General features: G+C 48.7%; 1 protein-coding gene across 3 annotated transcripts in view; it reads right to left on the reverse strand.

Moving 5' to 3' along the window:
- The window catches only part of Dcps (decapping enzyme, scavenger), a 53,897-nt gene that overhangs the window by 2,705 nt on the left and 32,989 nt on the right, over positions 1 to 18,203 (reverse strand). The window contains exons 3-6 of one of the 3 annotated variants that reach the window (XM_087560682.1): positions 12,701 to 12,846; positions 5,247 to 5,360; positions 2,222 to 2,332; positions 732 to 755 (exon numbers count right to left, since the gene is read on the reverse strand). In XM_087560682.1, coding sequence (XP_087416808.1) covers positions 732 to 755; positions 2,222 to 2,332; positions 5,247 to 5,360; positions 12,701 to 12,846 — 395 coding nt within the window. Of the gene's footprint in view, positions 1 to 291; positions 756 to 2,221; positions 2,333 to 5,246; positions 5,361 to 12,700; positions 12,847 to 18,203 lie in introns of those variants that run through there. The other 2 variants (XM_087560681.1, NM_153302.2) reach the window with 2 other exon arrangements.

The raw sequence follows: 18,203 nt of genomic DNA on the forward strand, positions 1-18,203 counted from the left end.
GGTGTTAAGGGTGGGATCAAACTTGTTCAAAAGGAGAGTTGGAGAGAGAGGAACATGGCAGTAGATTTGGAAGGAGTGTGCAGGGAACGGGGGACTTGGGACAAGGGAATCAGGTACAGAAAGCATAAGGAGATGGAGGAAGTCCTTGAACCTTCCAGGCAGCCGTGACTCACCAGCTGTGACGACGTCCAGAAACTGTTAATCTTTCCCAAAAGGTCCCCACCAGTTCTGCCAACTCCCCTCCCCACTTGTCTTCCCGCCATCCCCTGCTACACCAGGCTACACCACCAGTCCTCACCAATAAGAAAGTTCTTCATTCTCATGTGAGGAATAAACCAGTACAAAAAAACCCAGCTTACATTTGACCTTTGCTGAAAGGCCAAGAAACTACAAAATACATTTTAGGAAAATCCCTTAGAGATAAAAACCCAGCCCACACTACCCCAAGCCCAACCCACTAGTTCCCCTCTCTTCAGGCACTCAACAACTCAGGGTTGCTGGGCCTTCTGCAGGAGCTGAAGCAGGGGGTCGTCGGTCCTGAGGGCGAAAGTAAGAGTGCGCCGCTGATAATGCTTGGGGTCACACTCCAGGTTCTCGATCACTTCAGCCAGCAGGTGCGCCCTCTCCACACCTGAGCCAGGAGCCTCGAAACCCAGGGCGGTGAAATGTACATGCAGGTGGTAGTAAGAGGGCAGGTAGTGCAGGTACACACGCAGACGGTCTCCTGTTACCTGGTAGCGCTTCAGGATGGCTTCCTGGTGAGGAAAGGCAGTGATAAAAAAGGTCATGGAGCTGAGGAGCCAGCACCCCCACCCACTGACCTCCCCAGTTGGACCTTGCTACAGTTGCCCTGGGATGGCTACAAAACCAACCAGCTCTCTGCCCTACCTGCCTCAGATCTTGGTCTAAGATATTTGAAAATATGGTGACACAGCCAAGCTGAGATATTCCTCAATGGAAACGAGCCTCAGTCATTTCAAGCCTCAAAAGATGGGCTTTTTCCTTTGGGAGTGCGGGAGTCCCAGCTCCTAAGTTGGCCCAGTGTTCCAAGATTGCAGACCCGCAGTGCCTGAGCACTTGTGAAGGAGGTAGGAGGCTGTGTGGAGATGGCTGTGTTAGGAAACGCTGCCAGGAGGGCCTCCAGGAAGGGCTCTGAGACCTCCTCGGGGCTCCTTGTAGAAGAAAGCACTTGAGTTGGCCCTGGTTCCTTCTCCCCATCCACCCTGCTCAGACCTCTGTGGACTCAGAGTTTAGCCCCAAATTGTATGCTGCCTTCAGTGCTACCAATGGAGGATCAATAGCAGTAGAGTGATTGGGGGGGGGGGCTGTGGGGGGCACAGCTTTCTGGGAAAAGAGTTTGGGGTAAGCCTGCCAAACTGCTGGGGCAGGCTCCTCTTAGAGAGAACACCACTCTGTGCCATGGGGGGTTTCCCAAAGGCTGCTACTTGAGAAACTAGTGGCTCCATAAAGGAAGAGGCTAGAAGGATGACAAGCAGAGAAGGTGGTTAGGGCACAGAGGTACAAGAGACAGTTATCTAGTTAGTACCCCAGCTCTGCGGAAGGGAAGAGTACTTCCTGGTTGGGCAACTTGTAACTGCTGGCCCCTGGCAGGACAGGTGTCTTTACATAGTCCAGAAAAAAGGCTGAGGTTCAGCTTGTACAGTGGTGGATTCAAAAGAGATCCCAACCAGATCCCGAGGTCTGAAAGTAAGCCATTCAAGGGCCCTGGGAAAAGACTCAAAACAGCAGGCCGACCACAGACCAAGGCTGCTAGTCAGTCTTCTCCCACCCTGTCTCTCCTGCCCTGATGGCTCCTTTCCCTATCCCATAATGTCCCAGATAGAAAGTACCTCCAGAACACTGGGTGCGGCAGAATTCAGCTGGCCTTCAGTCTAGGTGAGAAGGTATGTGCATAGACACAAGTCAAAGTCATGTGACCCATATCCAAGGAACTCATCTGACACAAGGTGGTTGTCATGAACAAGACAGGTAAATCTGGGATGGGACGGACACAAGCCTATGAGTAGAGGGGCCTACAGATGAAGGTAGGGGAGGGCAAGGAAAGGAAGGTGGAAATAGAGCTGGAGTGTCCAGCAGGACTGCCTATGAATTAACCAACTTCTCGTAGTGTTCATGACTGAAATCCAGACTGAGACGTGTGAGGAAAAAGACCCAAGGAATGTGCTACAAGTCTGGGCTTCTGCATTGTGAAGCAACTCACTTGTCCTTCTCGGAGAATGTTCCTCAGTAGTGGCAGGTGCTCTGGAGTGAGATCTCGAAGTGATCTGATACCCCGGCGATGGCAAATGGCGATCAAGTACAGGTCATCAAGCTGTGCAGAGATCACAGGACATACAAGACAATGCTAGTTTTAGCAAGGAGGCTACCAGCCAGGGCACTCCTCCCCATAAGGCCAATCCAGGATACCCTACAGAGAACCAATGAGCAGGTACCATGGGTGTCTGTCTGCCCTGGATGACAAGGATTAGCTGAACAGGATTTTTGTGTATTCTTTGGAACTTGGTGTGGTGGTACACACCTGTAATCCTGGCACTCAAGCAGAAGGGCTGAGAGGTCAAAGTCACTCTGGACTATATACAGCAAGACCCTTTCTCAAAAAGAACTTAAGGAAGAAAAATACAAAACGAAATTCTCCATCTGGGAATGTCTACACACACATACACCACAGAGTGGGCAAGCTCAGATGGGCAAGCACGAAAGTCTTTGTCCTGAAGAATTTACAGTGTATGTCATTCTCCTGTGTGAAATACTGTATGCACAAAAGCCTGGAAGCTTTTTGTTTCCTTAGTGCTGAGGACGGAACCAGGGTCTTCTGCATGCCTATCAGAATCTCTACCACAAAGCTATTTCCCCATGACACACAGTGATCAGTCCACAAGAGGAAAGACAGTCCAGCTAGCTGACCGACCAGAAAGTTTTCCAAGGGAAAGCAGGGGACCTAGATCTAAGAACTATGAAGGTGAAGGTTCAAAAGGTGACAGCTCAATGTATGTGGAGTCAAAGGTGCATGCAGGGGTGTGAGGGACACATGGAGGAAGCGTCCTGGGGCCTGTCAACTATTTCTCTTCCTATCTCAGTGGTTCACAGAAGACCTTTCCTGCAGTCCTTCCTGTAAATGGAGCCTGGCTGAAAACCGGGAGGTCACAAAAAGCAAAGAACCAGTGTCAACAAGATCCTGTGCCAGAGAGCAAATGAACTCTTTCTCTTGCCCGGAAACCCCTCCCACGCCCTCCCTGCTCCCCAAACCTTGGCCTTGCTCCGTCATCACACCCATGTGCCAGGCTGCGGAGACAAATCCAGACAGAATACAGCAGCCCCTAGTCCTGAGGTCTGACCTGCTAGATTCCTCAAGGAGATAAATTTGGGGACCATGAGTCACCCAGCCAAATCCCCAAGAGCCCTAATGTAAGAACTGGGAATGAGAGCATCCCTCTGGCCTCTGGTGTCCAAGGATGTCATTCTTTGTGTGGTAGTCATTCTTCCCACCAGAGTTAGAGGAACCTGGGCTCTGCCCCACAGCTGCTGTCCGAGCTGTGCCCACCAGGCCTTTCTTTTACAAGTCCCACCTGGATTCTCCTTTCTCGTCTTGTGCCCAGGTAACGTACTGACTTAGTCCAAAGGGAAACCGGGAAATAAGAGGGCTTGATTTGGGGCATATGTTTTGGCTGTAGGATGCGTCACTATCACAGGACACTCAAAAGCATTTGTTTTCACTGTCCGTGAACAAATCCCAAACACCACACTAAATGGTACGTCCTGCTCCACTGGCATGGAATGAGGCGGGGAGCCTGCTGCTGTCGGCTCACAGGCTGGGTGAGAGAAGGGACCATTCTTTGATGTTAGACATGAGGAAAGGATTTCTGCAGGCAGCCAAAGATCCTCCTGGCACAGAGAGAACAGAGCTGAAAAAGGAGCCAAGGCTTGAGACCGATACTCCATTAGGTGGCTTATCGGTCGCTCTAGGAAGACGTTTTATAAAGCAGGATAAAAAAATAAACTAAGTTTTCTGGGAATGGCAGGAGTTAAACTCCTAGGGACTTGAAGGAACGATTCCTGGTCTGAGAACTTTGAGCCAAAGAGCTTAAGCTGTGTGAACTGAAAATGCACTGTGTGTTCACGCGTAAATATTTAGATCCACAATATATAAGGAACACTTCTGGAAGCTAAGATGTAGCAGTGGTTTCTGAAGAAGGGGATCTGAAGAATGTGGGGTGAGGGAAGCTACTCTTCCTATGCAGCCTTTGTATTAGATCTACTTTAACTATGGGCAAGCAATGACAAAAAAGGGAAAACATACAGGCCATCTCTTGATAGAACTGAGGAAGTCAGGTACGGTGGCACACATCTCAGGAGGGCTGAGGTTAGACTGGGCTACAGAGCAAGACCCTGTGTCAACGGAACAAACCAAGGAGCAGGGGAAGCATGACCTAGGAAGGAATAAACTCTAAACATTAGACACTTGCTACTTATTTGTTGAATGGATGAAAGGAAGAACAAATGAATGTACAGGGCCACCAGTTTGGGGATAATAAATGCATACTTCTAAGGCTAGAGAGACAGCTCATGGCTGGAGCTCTTGCCTAATATGCTTGGCACCTTACATTTGAGCCTTAGCAGAAAGAGGAAGAAGAAAGGGAGAACAATGTTTCCAGGAGGGGTGGAGAGCAAGACTGAAGAGTGCCAGGAAAGCTCCTTAAAGCTGCAGTTTTTCCATCTCCTTGATCCCTGCCTTGACCCTCAACCCAGTACAAGAATCAGAAGCTTAGATATGCTGTCAACTTCTAAAGGGACAATGCAATTCACTGCTGTCACAAGTCAAGGAGCTGAGGTACTGAATAAAATAGGACTCTCTGAGATCCCCTAGGCTGCAATCTGCAGTCACAAGCATTTCCATCTCAGGAGGCAGTCCTTCCTGTCCACACCTACTTCCCATGAGCAATTAGGCTTTAACACAGAATTTCCAGGTGCCGGGCTGCCCGAGGGGACACAGCTTTTTGCCCATAAAGCCAAGGAGGCAAACATCACCCCCATGATGCCTTTTGGCTAAGAGCAGTGAGGAGAGGCCTTAGGTTGACCCATGGAAGCAAACGTGGCTGCCTACAACAGCTACGCACTGTCAGCTGGAGGAGCTCAGGCCATTCCTTGCTGGAAAACAGTAATCAGAGCTATAAGGGAGCAGGGCATGGGAGTTGAGAGGTCCGAGTGCTCTAGCACCTGGTCTTTACCTGCTGCTGGTTCCATTTGAGGTCTGGGATGAGGACAAAGCCATCAGAAGGATCTGGGTTCTCAAAGACAATCCGGTCAGCTTCGGCCTTCTTGTCAAGAATGTTATATACCCACTGGAAGGAGAGAAAAAGAGTTTACAAATCTACTTACACTGACTGGAACCTTCCAAGAGAACTGGTCCAGCTATAAATGGACACAAACTCAACATGGACACTCACTGGCTTTGGAAGACTCTCCACTTCTACCATAGCTGACGCCTTATCACTGTCCTCATACAGGCCTTTGAGCTCACAGAGGGCTGGGCCCTTTAGGTTTCTATCTCATGCTCAACATAGACACACACACACCCTGCTTGCCCTGTATTAACCTCTAATGTCTAACAAGGCAGGGGAGATGAGGACTTTGAGGAGGACAAGGGCACAGAAGCTTCTTTCTGCAATGGCGGACACCCACAGTACAGTAACCCTCTGGTTCTACAGGCAGTGAGTGTGAGAGAACCAGCATGTGGAGTTTGATATGCTATGTAGCAGAAGGCCTTGCAGCAGCAGGCCTTGCTGACAGGCCCCACAAGTCAAAGCAACACAGAAAGCCACACAGGCAGAAGAGGTTCTCAGTAACACGGTCACAGGACCTCGAGGCCTCTTACCACCTTCTGATTGGCAGCTGGCAATCTTTGGAGGCCCCTTCCCCAGTCCTGAACAGACTCCAAGATCATCACTGTACAGATACACCCGAGGGACCTCTGTGAGGAAGCCAGGCTTCAAGGAGGTTAGGCTGAGGTGCTCCCAAGCTCTCAGCATCAAGAGCCCAGATGCCTCTGGTTTTTCTCCATTTCCCCAGCTTCGAGAGCCAATTCCACCCAGGAGTGCACCATGTCCAAAAGACAGAGCTGCTGGGGGATGGAATGGAATGAGCAGCTGGGGCCACACCATTATCTCCTCTTCAAGTCAGAAGGATTTCCATGCTCTTGGATAGAGGAAGGAAGGCACTGCAATCCTCTTCCCACTCTAAGAAGTGCTGGCACAGGCAGTGTCCCCAAAGGCCAGAAGTAAGGGCCTGCCTGCAGGCTGGGAGTAGAGGATATCTGCTAAGAATATCTTGGCTTCTGGGCTCCCAACAATTACTCGAGGAGACACTTCAGTCCAGAGGGTCTGCCAACTCCACAACCAGTTTGCAGGACAGACCAATGAGTCAAGGGGCCTCCCTAGGACAACATGGTCTGTCCTAGGGAGAACACTTACCTGTGAAGGGTACTTCACACAGCAGGGTGCTCCCTCCGGACCCCCAGAGGGTTAGACACAAGCCACACCCAAACACCTGTTTCCATATATTTCCTTTTATTAACACTATTTCCTTTATGAAGCAGGAAAGAAAAGTATAGTGACTGACTTTTCACTCGGGCAGAAAACATCAGTAAACAGCCTCCCAGCTGTGATTTTTCAAGAGGAAAAAGGGGAGGTCTATGTCAGAATGGGCTGGGACACAGTGGTATGTTTTGATTGGCTATGTTAATTACGGTATCAAAAAGGGGGGGGGTCTTTGATATGTGGATCTTGGTGGTCAGCCTCAGGAGAAGGAAGTGTCCAAATGGTGGCTAACTTTAGGGATGTGATCTCTGGTTTACAAGGGAGAGAGGCTAAGGCCTGCCACTGCCAAGTTCTCCATGCCCTAGCCTGCTAGAACTCTTCAACTTGGGGATGGATTCTTCACAAAGTACCTGAGGCTGAGTCACACACAAGCTAGTGGGCTAAGCTTCTTCCAGAGCATTTCCCCTGCCACCAGAGACATCTTTGGGCATGTGCTAGTAGAGGAAAAAGAGCCAGCAAAGCTGACTGAAGTCTCCCAGAAATGGAGGAGAGAGACTGACTCTCTTCTACCATGGAGAGTCCTGGGGCGCCGCACGCCTGGACTGCCAGATTATCCCTTGCCCAGAGGCACACGGTTCCCACTGGAGAGCAACGCACACAGTCACAAAGCGTGAATGAGCTCTGGGGCATGACAGCACCACCTTAGCTCATCCCTGACTTGCTTGCACCATGGGCAAGCAACTAAATCCACTTTCCCAAAACAGTCTCTGTGCATGCCCATAAGAACTATCCCAGAGCCTGCTTGATGGAGGCACCCAAGAACAGCAGCAGCGCAGAGACAACAATGGGACAGTTTAATGGAGGAGGCAAAGTGAGAAAGGGGTTAGTTGGAGGATGAGCGGCCATGGGCATGTGTAAGGACAGCACGAGCTGTCCCACACTTGTGTTGCTCTATGGGACAGTTTGCAAGTGAGGAAGAAACAGTGTAAGGAAGTGCAGGCAAGCCCATACAATTCCAAGCCTAGGAGCCAGGGCATAGCATATCCTGCCTCCTGGGGAGAGCCAGGCCAGGGGACAGGAACCTGCATCCACAGGAATTCTCATGGCCAGCAGCCAGAGAAGACAGGCTGGGAAAGAAGGGAACGAAATTCACACTAAATTCATACAAATAACACAGGGCCAGGGAGTGGGAGGGCTGCCCTTGAAAGCCGATACTGGTAGGCAGTGCTTTCTAGAATCCATGGAACTATGGTGCGACAGGGCAACAACTTGTAAGTCCTCTTTCCTCCCTGGACTTCACATGCAACATCTGGTCCCTTGCCACCCTCCCTCCATTCTTCACGCTACGTACATCCCCAGTCCTCCTCTGACCATGCTTTCCCTCCTGTCTGTGCTATCCAGGTCTGCACCACACACTTCTTCCCCATTCCTCTGTGCTATCTGAGTATGCTAATGCAGCTCCACTTGGAATCCTTTTCTGTGCTGGCACGGCAGTGGGCACATGATAAATGGGATGCCTCTCAGTTCTCACACACCTAACACAGAGGAGCTGTGAGTCACAATTTCCAGGCAGGGAAACCTCTTCTCAGGGGTTGAGGAAAATGCCCCACTGCTCTTGGCCAGAGGAATGAGAATCCAAACACTAGCAGATGCAGAAGCTGGATGTGACCGATTACAGATGGGCAATTTAACCAGATGACCTTGAATGCTTCAGGTCCAGACACACCACTGCCACTTCCTGTCCTTACTGGATTTTTTTTCTATTTTTATTAAATTGGGTATTATTTACATTTCAAATGTTATTCAGTTTCCTATCCATCAGCCCCCTAGCCCCTCCCCCTCCCCTTCTATATGGGTGTTCCCATCCCCATCCACCCCCTATTACCACCCCCCCAACAATCACCTACAATGGGGGTCCAGCCTTGGCAGGATCAAGGGCTTCCCCTTCTACTGGTGCCCCAACAAGGCTGTTCACTGCTACCTATCCAGGGTCAGTCCATGTCTAGTCTTTGGGTAGTGGTTTAGTCCCTGGAAGCTCTGGATGGTTGGCACTGTGCTTCTTATGGGGTCGAAAGCCCCTTTAGCTCCTTCAGTCCTTTCTCTAATTCCTCCAATGGGGGTCCTGTTCTCAGTTCAGTGTTTTGCTGCTGGCGTTCGCCTCTGTATTTGACATGCTCTGGCTGAGCCTCTCAGGAGAGATCTATATCCAGTTCCTGTCAGCATGCACTTCTTAGCTTCATCCATCTTATCTAGTTTTGGTTGCTGTATATATATGGGCCACATGTGGGGCAGGCTCTGAATGGGTGTTCCTTCGGTCTCTGCTCTAAACTTTGCCTCCCTATCCCCTCCTATGGATATTTTTGTTTCCCTTTTAAAGAAGGAGTAAAGCATCCGCATTTTGGTCATCCTTGAGTTTCATGTGGTCTGTGCATCTTGGGTAATTGGATGTTTTACTAGGAAGTTACATCTACTTCAAATTTTAGGAACCAGACAGAGTAGCTTGCTAAGAACCCAGATGCTGGAACTAGATGGCGTGGTTTTCTGTCATGAAAATTTGAGATAATGTATGTAAAATGCCTACAACAGTTCCTGGCACCTAGGATGTGCGAAATAAACCCCAAACTGAGCATGCTGTCTTCCTGAACATAAGCTTCCCTCCCATAGTGGTCAACATTCTGCCCTCATTAAAGAAGGCCCCACTGTCGACTCTTCACTCTGGGAGGACCCAGAGTCAGCCCACAGTCCTTCCTCTCTGCATCACCACTGTGAGCCCTGAGACCCAGCTGGGGCCTCCTCCTGAGTGGCTCCTTGTCCTTCCCTGCTTTGGACCCATGCTGGTTTCTAGTCCTGCTCCATTTGCACTTGTTAAATTTGATCATGCTATCCACATCCTTAGAAACATCACAGATATTTAGAGTTGGGAAAATGGCTCAGGAGATAAAGCACTGGCCACATAAGCAGAAGGGCCAACCAGAGTTCGGATCCCTAGGGTCCGCATCAAAAAGTGGCTGGTAGTGATCTACCTCAGTGCCCAGGAGGCAGAGGTCAGGAATCCCCAGGGCAGGCTGGCCAGCTACCCTAGCTGAATCTACACGCTCTCAGTTCAGTAAATGAAGTGGAGAACGGTGGGGGCAGACAACCAACATCAACCTCTGGCCTCCATGAGTACAGGAAGCATGTGCACCTGCATAGATCCAAACGTGTATACAGACATGCACCCACACCACACGCCTATATACATGGCAGGAAAAGAGAATAAACAGCACAGAATAATAAATAATAAATGTACATGTAGGGCTGCCAAGACGGCTTGTAGATAAGGACACTTCCTGCCGGGCTTGATGACCTGAGTCCGATCCCCAAAACACACAAGTAATCCTCTGACCTCCACCTGTACACTATGGTGCATGTCTCTGTGCACACACATAAACACAAACAAAAATAAAAATGTGAAAAATTCTATTCGGAAAATAAGAAGCATAAGCCCCAGTTTTAGTCCTTAAAGGGCCAGGCAGTAGATACAAAACAGTCTGCTGCTATTTTTTTTTTTTTTTTTGGTTCTTTTTTTCGGAGCTGGGGACCGAACCCAGGGCCTTGCGCTTCCTAGGTAAGCGCTCTACCACTGAGCTAAATCCCCAGCCCCTCTGCTGCTATTTTTAAGAATGTCCTCCAGTGCCTGTGAACTTCCAGTCTCCTGAACACGGTCCACAGACCTCCTCTAGGCCACCCAGGGCCATTCCCACTGAGCCCTGGGTTACCTACCGGTGCCTAGTCACATCAATACCACTTCTATATATCCCCTGGAGCACAAGAGAAGGATTTCGTCTCTCTGACTCCAAGTCTACAGTGGTTCCTCTCACCGCATCACCACTATGCTCACACCAATGGGCCTGTGTCGTTATCACAGGTATCTATCTCCATGTCCATCTTCCCTGAATGTGTGGACATTAGCAAGAGTTTGTCGGCTGGAGCCTGCTTAAAGCCCTGTACAGCAGATACTCAGTAATGAAGAGACTGCTACCAGTTATGCTAGAAACTTGTGTCAATCAGATATGAAAGAAAGGAGTTCTGAGGAATTCCTTCTGTTTACAAGTAGAACTGGGTAATGGTGCACAGTGAGGTAGTTACATGACTCACGTCAACTAGACGAGGGCCTCTCCTCTGGAAACCCAGATATGGACAAACAGCCCCACAGAAAATAGGTTCTAGAAGGTCCCTCTAGGATCCTACACAAAGTTATCTAGGAATGTAGAGGCACTTCCTTTCCACAAGACGGAACAAGTGCCAGCCCCAAGAAAGGGACTGGGGATGTACAGATTCTAGTAGAATGCCTGCCTAGCAGGAATGAGGCCCCATGTTTAATCCCCAATACCACGTCCACTGAGTGTGATAATATACTTCTGTGACCCTAGCATTTGGGGAAAGGGGCAAAAAGATCAGAAATTTCAAGGTCATCTTCTGCTACCTAGGGAGTGTGCTGCCCACCTGAGCTAAATGAGACTTTGTGTGGTTGTTACTTTTATGTATCAACTTGACACAACAAATACATCACCTAGGGAGAGAGAGAGTCTCCACCAGGCCTGCCTGTAGCAGCTGTTTCTCAGCCTCTTTGGAGGTGGAGTGACCCTTCCGTAGGGGTCACATCTCAGTTACTTACAATTCACAACAGTAGCAAAGTCACAATTATGAAGTGGCAGCCAGGTAATGTTATGGCTGGGGGGTCACCACACATGAGGAGCATTAAGGGATCACAGAATTAGGAAGGTTGAGAACCACTGCTGTAGGGAATTGTCTTAAGTGATTTCCTTGATGTGGGAAGACTCAGACTGAATGTGGGCCGCGCCGTTCCCTGGGTTGGGGCCCTGGCCTGAGCTAAAGCTGCGAAAGCCAGCTGAGCAGTAAGGATGCGTGTACTCACTCTCTCCGCTCTTACCTATGGATGTGGCTTCTGACACTGTGACTTCCCCACAGTGATGAGATGTGGGGGAGCCGTGAATCTGGAATTGTGAGCTAAAATAACCCCCACCCCAGGTCGCTTTTTATCAAGATATTTTAATCCCAGCAACTGAAATGAAACTAGGACACCTTACCTCGAAATTTACAAAAGAGTGGAGAAAATAAAAGACCTTGAGCCAAAGGAGTCTGTGAGCAAATGCTGAGCTGGTGGCACTGGCTGGACCGTCCAGTCTTATATGGGAAAGACGGCTGTCAGCACAAGGCCTCCTACAGGGACAATGTTCCTCAGGCACAGACAGTCCCCCCACCCCAGTTCTGTTACAACTGATAGAACAGCACCCCCACACTTCTGAACTAAAGAGGAATGGCTGCGAGTGTCCCACACAAGAATATTCTTTTTACCATGTGCCCTGAGTCTGGAGAGTGTATAAAAAAGGCCCAAAGAGAACGCCAGTGAGCAACAGTGAGGAGACACCGAAGCCAGTGAGTGGGCAGGGAAGTAACTCATCCATACGCATCAATCATATTTAACTGTGAGTAGCCACGTGGGGCTAATTCCAGCCAGAGGCTCTGGTTGGCACTGGGCCTAAACCCAAAGAACTGCCAGGATGTCTGAGCTAAGCATCCTGTAAAGAGTACTCTGCTGTCACCTTTGTATACACAGGTCTGTACTAAACACACACTGGGGACCACAGAATACAGCCTGCTGTGGACAGAACACAGGGAAGTGAGTGACAGGAAGTGTTTGCTCTGAGACTTATCTCCTGCAGCTGGATTGCTACAGGAAAGACTAGGGAGATAAGATGCTGGATCAAGGTCATTAAACCCAGCAGAAGGCCTTTACTCACTCACAGATCATCAGTGAGTCAGAGGCTATACGGGGCTATACAGAGCAGATAAAATATCTCCAGTGAGATGGACTTCTCAGAGAACGACAGTAGAACACTCCAGAACCTCATAAAGGGCGAAAGATCACAAAGCCTGCCCTGACTGTCCTGAATAAAACAGCAACCAGCCCACACCAGGAGGCTCTACCCCAGAGTCTGTCCACACTTCTCTCTGCAGCCTCTCAGTCACACAGGCTGTCCAGGCCTTTGGGTAGTTGTGGACCATCTCTGGGATGACCCCCAACAGGCGCTTGCCAAAAGACAGAACCAGCTTCAGGGTCAACATTTATGAGACTGAGTCACCTGGATGCTGAGGCTCTGGGACTCCAGGTAGGGTAAAGTGAGGCTCCTGTAGTCATCTCCAGTCTCTCGGATCAGGCGGAGGTCCTGACGCATGTACTTTTGCAGGTGTTTCTCTGTGGCAGGGTATACCACGGTTGTTTTTATATCTACAATGATACAACAAAAGTCTGACTAGAAAATAAGACCATTAAATTCATGAGGTAAGCCACATTCCTGGCAGGAAAAGGCTTTTACTCTTGGTTCACTGGCCCCTCATAAAATGAACTATAACCACCCAACCTTCCCAGCAGAGTGACCAAAGGTTTCTCACTTGTTCTATGCAAATTTCTAGGTATGTGGCTTTCTGGATACAAAGCAGGAAGTGTAGCTTGAATCCTAGTGGCTCCCTTAAGTAGCTTAGTGGCTCAGTGTGGACTCTGGAGCCAGGCCTAAGGCCTGGGCTTAAGGCCTGCCTGTGCCTGCTTCTCACTCACTCTGAATAGGGCTATGGCCCCCAACTTGGTCCAGTTACTTAACTCCTGTGTTACTATCTACCAAATGAAGACAGCAACCGTTCTTATGTCATGTACTGGAGGATGAAGTGAGTCAGTTACCTGAGAAGCTCTTAGAACAATGTCTGCTCTTACAAACACTTCATAAGTGCTGGATGGGGTGCTTGTGGGTAGGCTCAGGGGTAAAGGCACACGATAACTTGAAAATAGTTTGTAGGAGGAGAAAACCAACTCCTGCAAGCTGGTCTCTGACCTCTACAAACACTGTGGTAACACAATTAAATAAATAAACAACGTGTTAGATGTTGAATCCAGGTTTCTCAGATGGCACCGTCAATTACTCTGGCTTGGATGATTCTATGGTGCAGTGTACTGTCTGTCTCATGTCTAATTCTGGGGTAGCCGAGCCTCAGCTTGAGTGTTAGTGTCCCCTTCCTCTGTAACAGTCCAATGTCTGTAGAGATTTCCAAACTGCTCTTTGGAATTTTTAAAGAGACTGAATTTTAAAGTGTTTGAATTTGCAATGATTGGGATTTTTTTAAGTTTGTAAAATATTTTATATTGCAGTGTTATTAGTCTGTGATCTTGAGGACAAACAAGAAAGGTTATAGCTTAGCAGTGGTGTGTGTGTGTGTGTGTGTGTGTGTGTGTGTGTGTGTGTGTGTGTGTGTGTGTGAAGTTGACAAGGAGTCAAATGTGTTAGTTTTCTAGCCTCAATTGAGAAAAATGCCTCCATCAGATCCAACTATAGAGCGTTTTCTTAATTGGTGATCGATGAGGAAGGATCAAGGTGATGCCACCCCTTGGCTGGTGATCCTGGGTTCTCTTAGAAAGCAGGCTGAGCAAACCACAGGACACAAGCCAGTGAGCAGCACCCCTTCATGGCCGTTACATCAGCTTCTGCCTTCAAGTTCCTGCCCTGTGAGTTCCAGTCCTGACTTCCTTCAATGATGAGCAATGCTGTGGAAGTGTAGGACAAACCTCTTCTGCCCCAACTTGTTTTTGGTGATGGTGTTTCAACACAGCAATAGCAACCGTAACTAGGGCACAGTGTATGTCTATTTGTGTGTCTGTCTGTCCAATTGGTACAGTTTCACTTTGTAGGCTGGGGCTGGCCTAGAAATCACTATATAGATCAGGCTGGAGTTGAACTTGTGGAGATCCTGCCTTTGTCTCCCAAGTGCTGGAAATTTAGACAAGAATATCAGTTTTAATCATCAAGAAATCCTGAGCCCAATGTGAGGGCACACACTTTTAATCCAAGCACTTGGGAGGCAGAGACAAGCGGATCTCTTGTGAGTTTGAGGCCAGCCTAGTCTACAGAGTGAGCTCCAGGGCAAGCCTGGACTGTTACACAGAGAAACCTTGTCTGGAGGGTTCAGGGAGAAATCCTATCATTTTTCTGAACAGACTACATTCGAATGCTCTGGTCTAGCACCACCTGGCTATGGTTAAGTCCTTCCCACTATTGTCAATAACATGTAGCATAGCTGAGGCCTCAACAAAGACTACTGGGACAGGGAAGACTGATGCCCTGGTGTTGCAAAATCAGCTGGATGGTTCTAAAGAGCTCCACATGCCCCCTCTTGTGGGACTCAGGTACAATCTTCAAGGGAATAGCATTCCCTCTTTATATCAGCATCCAGCTATGAACTAGCAGGCCACACTTTCAGACTGGGTCTCAGGATGGAAGTGGTTCCATGGTACTTTTGTGAATGAGAAAGAGAGTTGCAGGAATGCAAAGCTCATCCACTCTGACGCTGAAGACAGCAGAGGCAAAACTGGAACAAAGGCCACTTTAGCTTAAAATTGGTGATCTTTCCAGATGGCAGCCCAGTTCTTCTCAAGCTCAGTTGACATACACAGGTGACACACCAAGCTCATGACTTCCAGTGATCACACAGTACATTCCATCACCTCTGAGACAGGGTGGCATAGTGGGGAGATCAGAGTTTGGGATCAGAGTAGCTAAATAGTTCACCCTTTCTGCTAGGTGACCCTGAGCATATGACCTCTTAGAGGCTCAGATTCTTTGACTGTTAAAAAGGGTGAACACAAAAGCTGCTTCTCAGCTGCTGTTAGCATTAAGTAAAGCATGTTGACTAGATCACCAGGAGTTAAGTCTAATTCTCTGGACCTGATATTTTCTGGGAAAAAAAACTCTTGCTTTTCATTCTTCACAACTCTCTAATAACCTATGGTCAGACAATTCAAGAGCCAATAGACTGCGTAAAAGAGACTGAAAGGTCCCATCCTGGACCTTTCAGGGGCCTTGAGGAAAATGTCATGGCATCTGTAGTGCAAGAGAGAGGATGAGAGTAGAGGTTTGGGCCAAGTAGGCTGAGTATAACCCCTGAATCTGCATTCACTGGCTGTGTGATCAAGGGCAAGTGGCCAACCCTCTCTGTTGCTTCATTTCCCTCACCTACATAACTGAAGGTGATAACGGCACTATTCTGGCAGTGCTGGTATGAGAACTACACCAGCCAGTGGGTGGAAGACATTCAGGAACTTTCTCACACACACAAGAGCACAATGCTGACACCAGTGTCTGTGTCTCCTTGTTTCTGTAGTGCTGTCAGCTGCCTGAACTGGAGAGAGATGGGCCTTGGCAAAGGGAACTCTCTCAGGGTTGGGGAGAGATCCTGGAACAAAGATGAGGTTGACACTGGAAAACAGCCTGATTCAGCTGGCAGGGGACAGGCAGCCCTGGGCAGATAGCCTGGGGCTCTTGGTGGTTCCAGAGAGCGAGCCTTAGTCTGCCCAGGCTTGTCATGGATCTGGCCAGCCACCCAGGGTGCAAGGAGACAGGAATCTCACCAAGCCAGCCCTCACCTGTCCTCCACCCACCTCAGCACAGAGAAACTCCAGAGGCTTTACCCTTCCTTCTCCAGAAGCTGCTGGAACCCCACAGGTTCTCTTGGAGCCCCAAATGCCACCCCCTTTCCTGCTGCCTCTGCTGCACCCACTATTGGGCCACTTCCCGCTGCGCTGACAAGGGCTTCTCTCTAGGCATACTGTAGCAGTCCCCAGTGCCAGCCAGATCCCCACAGCAGGGATCCTTGAAGCTTCTTTGCCTCCCTTGGGTTTCCGGCCAGCTTGGCAGCCTGGTCAGGTTCTATGATCCTCCTTTGTGTATTCTCCCCCTACCACTCACTGACTTACTACACAGTTTTCCTGTCTACCCCCTCATGACAACAAAAAGTTCAAGAACACATCTGACTTCTTTATTTTTACTATTCTTCCCCGGCACCTCTCACATGGTAGGCACTCAGTAATTACTGCACAAATGAATTCATGAATTTGGCTTTGGGGGGGCTTTAAACCTTGAAAGAACATTTCTGTCCCAAATGGAATAAATTCTCTTTGATTAAAAAAAAGATCAATGTTTCTTTCTTAACGCTGCTTTCAACTGGCAGCCTCCAACTCGCCTCCACAGTCTCACCTGCCTCTGAACTTCAGGAAATACACAAACGTCTGTTAAAAAGATGCTGGGGAACAGGAGATGGGACCAACACCCTCTCCTCAACCTCGCTGCCGATGCAGACTCCAAATCAGTCATAAGGAAACCCCAGCACACCAAGTCCCAATAGCATTCCCAATGTGAGTGGCTTTAATACTCTGCCAAAGAGGCCGGCTTTAAGTGTGTGCCCAGTGTGTGCCTGCAGCCCATGATTTGCGAGGCTGAGTCCAGGGTTTTGAAGGCAGCATAAGCAATGTAAGAGACCATGTCTCAATAAGCAAAAACAAAACCCAATGTTAAAGCTAGAAAAGAGAAAGGAAGCCTGAGGAACTGCTCCAGAAGAGAGTAAATGGATGTAACTGAGGGGTTGCAGTGGATCCTGTATGGGACAAGAGTCCTGCTTACACGGGACATAGGAACAGGCACAATCAATGGACTGCATCTAACTCTGGCTTCAGTGAGATCTGACACGTCTGGTCTCTGCAAGCACATGCACCCCACACATTTGTGCGTTCTCTCTTTCTCTCTCTCGAAATATTTCTTAAAAATAATAAAAAAATACATTTTTAGAATGTGAGATTTTTCTAAAATTAAGTTTGTCCATTCCCATCCTTGTACCCTCAGCAGCACTGTATCTAAATGGAGGGGCAAGAGACAGAAAAGGAGATGGGCAAGTCTTTGACTGTCTTCACTCCTTTCCTATGGGATGCTTTTGTTATTGTTCTTTCACTGTTTTCAAAGTAAGAGCTTAACAAAATGGAAAAAAGTGTTGATAGCCTTCAGAACCTTGGCCTGAGTTACTAATAGATGCACAAGAGAGAGAATCCACGTTAAGCCAGTAAGTGAAGAAACTCATTGCTTCTCACAGCCAAGTGACTGGGTTATTGTGATGGTCCCATTTTACACAGGAAACAGATACAAAAGCCTGAGCAGTCCTGAGGCTCCTGCCACCATAGTGACAGCCTTGTTTAGCCACTAGGCAAAACTTCTTGGGATGACTCTCTGGCAAATGCCACCAAGCAAGTTGGCTAGAGGGAGCACCGGCTCTGCTTGGCATGATCAATACCCTGCAGCAACTCTTCCAGCCCAAACCCTTCCTGTTTGTGTAGCCTGAGAAGCAATGAGGAATTCCCCAACCACGTCCTCCTGCTGGCATCCTTTAAAAGACCACAGCAGGACAACCTTCACACACACACACACACACACACACACACACACACACACACACACACACACACACACACACCCCTACCCCTTGAATGTTTACAATATAATAAACAATTCCATGGTGCACCTCACAAAGACTCCTGTCTGACATGACTTCTTAAATTTTGTTTTTTCATTTTGAATGCAAGTTGAATTTACAGAAACTAAACAGAGTCAGATGGTACTTGCTTTGCAATTTCTCATTCCTCCCCGACCTCCAACCCCCTTCCCCCCATCCCTGTCTCTAGCCCCACAGAGGCACCACTGAAACCCCACTCATCACTTTTTTTGGCTTTGCTCATTTTCACTTGACTTTTGAGGTCTGCTGTCACTGTACTGGCCA

Source organism: Rattus norvegicus, chromosome 8 (genome assembly GCF_021556685.1).
Source record: "Rattus norvegicus strain SHRSP/BbbUtx chromosome 8, alternate assembly SHRSP_T2T, whole genome shotgun sequence".
Lineage (NCBI taxonomy): Eukaryota > Metazoa > Chordata > Mammalia > Rodentia > Muridae > Rattus > Rattus norvegicus.